The following is a 5834-nucleotide window of genomic DNA, read 5'->3' on the forward strand; positions in this document are numbered from 1 at the left end:
GTATTTGATATTTATTTCATTTTGACATTTTAAGGCCAAAACAACCGTCGACCTATTCGACGTACAGGTCATTTAAAAATGTTTTTTACAATATACGATGTTTTTTTATTCTTATTGTAGTAATACACTTGCAGCTTATGTTCATTACTATTATAATGAGTTTGCTGTACTCCTTCCTGCAAAGGTCAGATTTTGGTGTAAAACCAGGTGTCGGTGAGATGTCGTTCCTCGTGAGCGGTGGAGTCTAAATGCAGCTCTGCCTCCAGTCCACCTGATCGCAGCAGCTAATCCCCGAACACAGGAACAAACAGTGTCCACATCAGAGCATCTGTGACCTGATCGCTTGAATAAAACATCAGTCCACCTCTTTTGGATCAACTCCCCGACTCACGTACAGCAGCGCTTGGTGTTTGGATCTCGGCCGACGGGAGCGTGGAACCGGTCGTGTTCCCTTTTTTTTTGCTGTTTCAGCCCGTTCCACCTCAAAGTTTGGTTTGGTCTCCGGAAGCCTGGTGGGTGATTGCACGAATAAGCAGGTGTACAGGTGTTAGGAGGGGTTATGTACGGTGGCCCTGAGAGCTCACAGCACTGAAACCTAAAGCTACAGTGCGTAATTTAGAAGAACTTATTCACAGAAATTGAACATATTGTCCATAACTATGTGTTCATACATGTATATTCACCGATGTGTTTTCGTCAACTCTGAATGAGTTAAACATAGTAACATGATGTGGACCCGACCTCCGTGTGAGTCTCCATGTTTGCTACGTCGTGTTGAATACTTTGTCGCACAAAACGGTTCCAGAATACGTCGAATTTTCAGATGCTGCCGGAAATGGAATCGGCGGCGCGCCACCATAAAGTGTCCCCTGTCGGCTGCTCAGTTGGTTGCGGTTTGACACTTTACCACCAGAAGCCGCCAGAAGAGTGGCAAAGACTGGGGCAAAAAGACAAAACACAAGCAATTTAAGAAAAGATCTTCATCAAATTGACAACATATGTGCAGCCTTCAGAAAACATGCAACACATTGAGGGAAAAAAGCACTGCAAATAGAACGCAAGGAAACAGAAGTGTTTCCAGGGGATAGTTAAAGTCGATGCACACGTCAGGACACGCAGCAAAACATAAAATGAATCTCTTCCTCTCACCTGAATCCCACAAGAAAGTGGGTGTCACTGATTTATACTAATTTTTTAATTGAGTCCAGCAGCTGCTCTTCCATCAGGGTTAACTTCCATTTCCCTGAAAAGCACAGTCATATATCCATGTATCATCCCCTATAAAAATGAAAACCTGACGTCAGCACACTGCCCATATGGCTGCAGCCCAGTATTCCCAGTGCAGTGGTATTCCCAGAAAACGGTGTGTGTGTGTGTGTGTGTGTGTGAGTGTGTGTCTGTGTGAGTGTGTGTGCGTGTTACTAATGGGGGCGGAGGGTGCGTTGGAGTCGGTGTGATTGGTCGCCTGCGCGTAAAGGAGAAGATGCATGTGTGCAGTTGTGCTGCTTTTTAAACGCGCGGTGTTCAGACCACACACAGCCGTCAGGGATCGAGACGAGCCGAGCCGAACCGAGCCGAGTGCGCACTATACCAGACCTCAGAACGTCTCCAAGCGAGCGCGCAGAACGTCTCCAAACCAAACGAGCGCGCAGTACCAGACCTCAGAACGTCTCCAAACCAAACGAGCGCGCAGAACGTCTCCAAACCAAACGAGCGCGCAGTACCAGACCTCAGAACGTCTCCAAGCGAGCGCGCAGAAACACAGAGGAGAAGAGAAGTGCGGACGCACGGAGACATGTCTGTGCCAAGAGCGCGACAACTTTTTCTTTTATGCTTATTCTGGTTCCTCGGATGTTGGAGCACAACAGGTGGGTGATCGTGTTAAAATTCGATTTACAGTTTTGTTGTTGTTTGTTATTAAGTCGTTTTTATGTAGTAAACAGACAAGATTCTCTGATTTCAGCTTCTAAAATGTGAATATTTTCTGGTTTCTTTGCTCCTCTATGACACTACACTAAATATCTTTGCTGTGTGGACAAAACAAAATCATCTTGGAGTTTTGGGAAACCTGATCAACATTTTTTTTAAACTATCATATGACATTATATGGACCAAACAACTAATCGATAAATCAAGAAAATAATCAACAGATTAATCGATTATGAAAAGAGTCGTTAGTTGCAGCAATAATAATGACGGTAGCAGATAAATATAGTATGATATCATTCAATTACAGTGATAAAGTATTTTCTTTATGATTATTCTTAGATTCTCTGGATGGAATCAACTTTCAAGTGGTTTGAAATGTCTTATGCTAATGTGGTTATTAGTTGAATTGCTTTTGAATAGTTGATTGATGCCACGTTTTTAGCTCTGTGATTCATCAGACAGACCGAAGCTCCAGTCTGTACTGGAAATGAGAAGGAAATCGATTCATCAGCAGATGATCAACAGCCGCAGACTCGATCGATCACTGTAAAGAAAGATGCTATACTCAAATAAACCGTGCCACACAGGATGCTACAGTTTCAAGTAATGCAAATGATAAAGCAAGAAACGTATTAATTATTCGTAATTATTGACTTTACAGTGACCCCTCGAGTCTGCAGGAGTAAAATGTCATATTTAAATAGCGATTTCAGTGTCAAATGTATTTTCTCATCATCAGATTACGTGGCAGAATGCTGTCACTGTTGTGGACCATAAACACACTCTAATTTTAGTGTTATTGTACAATACATCTATTATTTTATTGTCGTGTTAAACAGTTGGGACGCCGCGTTCGTACATAAACAATCCTCCCAGATATGACTGAAAATATTCTCAGGGTCTCACGTGTGCTCTCTGTCCAGATGGCAGTCCGTACGATCAGTGGGAAGACGGCATCGCCTTCAGAAAGGTAACCGGAGGGATCTCTGCATTTTGAACTCAGCCACACTTTGAGCATTCCTATATATCATCACTGGGAGCAAAGGAATGAGAAGCATGAGGGTGTTTCAGACAGAGGAGGCGCGTTGGCATCAACATATAGAAGTCTATAGGTGTCATCATGATTGAAACGGGGTGAGGCGGTCTGTGGTACAGGGGGGAAGTGAGGACCAGACAGGAAAGGAAGAATAAACGGACTTGATGAAAATACGTGGCAGGGGATTTCTATCAAACAGCAAAAGCAAGATTCGTGACCTACGACTAGGAAAATTATTGATGTATTAATATGCCATGAATGAGGTCATGTAGATCATGAGACGATGGGTGAGGTCATGGCAGGAAACTTGTGGGTCAGGAGCTCTTCGAGATAATGTGGTGATGCTGAATCACACATCTCAGAGAATGAACGACGAAAACGAATGGTCAGCGAGGACCAAAGTGAAATAAAGGCTGATAAGACCTAACAGAAATCAAGATGTTGATTAAGATGGAGAAGTGGGACTGAAGATTGGGACTGACCGTACGGTTCGATAAACCCCCACTCACTTTTACGTCTTCATTAGGAAGATTTTTTGTTCTTCCTGTTGTTCTGTCTGTAACGCGCAGAGTTCAGCGTTGAGACTGAGATATTCAGCCGTGTTGTGTATCCACAGTGCGTTGATGGTGAATAATGTTGTGCACTCGCAGGTGCGCGCCATCCGGAGCGATGAAGATGATGACGACGATCTGAGTGACGTTCTGCTGAGAGACCAGGATGAGGTGCGTGCAAAACAAAGACCTCATTAAAGGAGGCAGTTTATGCTTTTGTCAGTGTTTCCATTTCCTCTAGTGTGTTAGATTGTTTTTTTTGTTGTGTAAAAGGTCTGCAAAGGAAAAACGCACAACAAAACTATCAACTGCAGTCTCAGACGTTTATTTAACTGATATTAGTATCGAGCTTCGTCAGTCATTGTATTCCATTAAAATTAGACATTACGTTCTGTTGTTGTTGTTGCTCCTTCAATATATTCTCTCCTCTATGTGACAAGAAAGTAGATTCATAAATAACAGTTGTGCAGTAAAAGTACAGTCGTGTGAGTGTATAAGAGGACTGTGCTGTAAACCAACCATCAGTGGCCAAAGAACATGTGATGTTCGTATGTTCCTACTGTTATTAATTTGAAATTGTTTCCCCACAGGAACAAGTTCAGAATGTTTTCAAAAGAGTAAGTTTTCCCTCAAAAGTCGTTTTTTTTTTCCTTTTTCCATTTGACCGATTTCTGATTTCTGATGTTTGTTCAGCAGCGGCTCACCGACGTTCTCCTCTTCTTTCTTTTTCACCCAGTTCCTGTTTCATTACTCCAAAGCACGTAACTCCCTCGGAACCGTACAGCAAGAGGTGAGCGGAGGACTCGAACACGCCACTGTCATCTCTACGCTTCATCGCCAATGACAACATAACCTCAAAGAACTTGATATAGACTCACTTCTTCACTCGACTTACACAGTTTGTCCATGTTAATATGAACACGGCCTCATAACAACGTCATCATTAACAGGCTCTCCTCCTTCCTCCTCCAGTCTCACTCAGTTCACCCTCTGATGCGGCTTTCGCCCAAACTTTCCCAGAGGAGGAAAGTGCTACTTTTGGTGAGAGAACAATATGCAAACGTGCTGTTTACATCTGTAACTGTCGGCAGTGTGTTTGCAGAAGATCAAGAGAGACGCCATGTCAGTTTTTGAAACAGGGGACGTGTGAACACTACTGTAGGAAGAAACAGGCGCGTCAGTAGAAGCAGTGACGCACGAATCACGTCAAATTACATCCTGCTGACACCGACTTATCTCTCTCTCTCTCTCTCTCTCTCTCTCCGTCTCTGATAATGGAAAAGAAGATTTGAGGGCTGCCAGATTTGAGGGGGGAGTGTTCGACTAACCTGAGAACCAAACGAGGACAACCAGATCTGACAGAAGAAGAGGAAGAGCAGCAGCGGCGGCGTTGGCGGCAGGCGGCTTCTCCTCCGGACGCCACCTTCATAAACAAACCGATGGAGCGACGCACAGCGTCTCCGACGCGTCTCCTCGGACAGAAACGTGACCTTTTTTTGTAAAACAGAAAATAAATGATTGTATAGATGGAAAAAATATATATATGGAATTGTGCTGTAGTGGCTGCCATGTGTTTTTTTTTTCCTGCTTCCAAATGTGGCATGTTGCACAGGGAAAAAGTGTCACAAGAATATTAGCAAAACTAGGGCTGCAACGAACGATTACCTTCATAAATCGATTCATCTGTCAGTTATTTTCTTGATTAATCGATTAGTTGTGTGGTCCATAAAGTGTAATTTGTGTTTCCCAAACCCCGAGATTTTTTTGTTTTGTACACACACCAAGGATATTTAGTTTACTTTCACAGAGGAGCAAAGAAACCAGAAAATATTCACATTCAAGAAGCTGAAATCAGAGAATTTTGACCTTTTTTTTTTTAATAACTACTTGAACCAATTCATCGATAATCAAAATAGTTGGCGATTCATTTAGTAGTCGATTACTAATCGATTAACTGTTGCAGCTCTAAACAAAACACTCAAACTAAGTCCTTTATGGATCAGATCTCCCCCAAAATAATAACTGGTGACGATTATTGTGGCAAAGAGGTGAACTCACATTTAATTCTACAGGTTGAAATGTACATTTACATTTTGTGACAAAATTATCATGAGGCATAATAGTAATAATAATAAAAAAAAGTTGAAATTTGTCTTTGATGCTTTTGTAAAAGATTGAAGATGTAGTTGGACGTTATTAAAATGACAAAAAAGGCAACAACAACAAGGTCGTACTGAAGGTTTGATTTTGTCCTGTCCAAGTTCCCTGGAGCAGGATTGATCCCTGCATGATGGCGCCACCGACATGATTGAAAATTA

General features: G+C 42.4%; 2 protein-coding genes across 3 annotated transcripts in view; one reads left to right on the top strand and one right to left on the bottom strand.

Annotated features, from left to right (window-relative positions):
* Positions 1 to 1212: 1212 nt before the first annotated feature.
* nms (neuromedin S) lies at positions 1213 to 5075 on the top strand. Of its 2 annotated transcripts, none has more exons than XM_035604965.2 (7): positions 1213 to 1868; positions 2853 to 2899; positions 3616 to 3687; positions 4107 to 4133; positions 4253 to 4306; positions 4489 to 4557; positions 4800 to 5075. In XM_035604965.2, exons 1-7 carry the CDS (start codon positions 1796 to 1798, stop codon positions 4806 to 4808), a joined length of 351 nt encoding a protein of 116 aa, XP_035460858.1. In that variant the 5' UTR covers positions 1213 to 1795; the 3' UTR covers positions 4809 to 5075. The 2 variants fall into 2 exon arrangements, with proteins under 2 accessions (XP_035460858.1, XP_035460859.1); XM_035604966.2 differs by having other exon boundaries at positions 4803 to 5075.
* A 473-nt stretch (positions 5076 to 5548) lies between these two features.
* The window catches only part of pdcl3 (phosducin-like 3), a 3466-nt gene continuing 3180 nt past the window's right edge, over positions 5549 to 5834 (bottom strand). Inside the window, exon 6 of the mRNA XM_035604615.2 lies at positions 5549 to 5834. This exon is cut by the window's right edge and continues 302 nt beyond it. The gene's annotated coding sequence lies outside the window, so the exon portion shown is untranslated.

Source organism: Scophthalmus maximus, chromosome 14 (assembly GCF_022379125.1).
Source record: "Scophthalmus maximus strain ysfricsl-2021 chromosome 14, ASM2237912v1, whole genome shotgun sequence".
NCBI lineage: Eukaryota > Metazoa > Chordata > Actinopteri > Pleuronectiformes > Scophthalmidae > Scophthalmus > Scophthalmus maximus.

Coding starts and splice junctions, on each gene's coding strand:
- nms (XM_035604965.2), top strand. CDS start 1,796: ATGTCTGTGCCAAGAGCGCGACAACTTTTTCTTTTATGCTTATTCTGG. Junction 3,688..4,106: donor TGCTGAGAGACCAGGATGAG/GTGCGTGCAAAA, acceptor GTTTCCCCACAG/GAACAAGTTCAGAATGTTTT. Junction 4,134..4,252: donor TTCAGAATGTTTTCAAAAGA/GTAAGTTTTCCC, acceptor TTTTTCACCCAG/TTCCTGTTTCATTACTCCAA.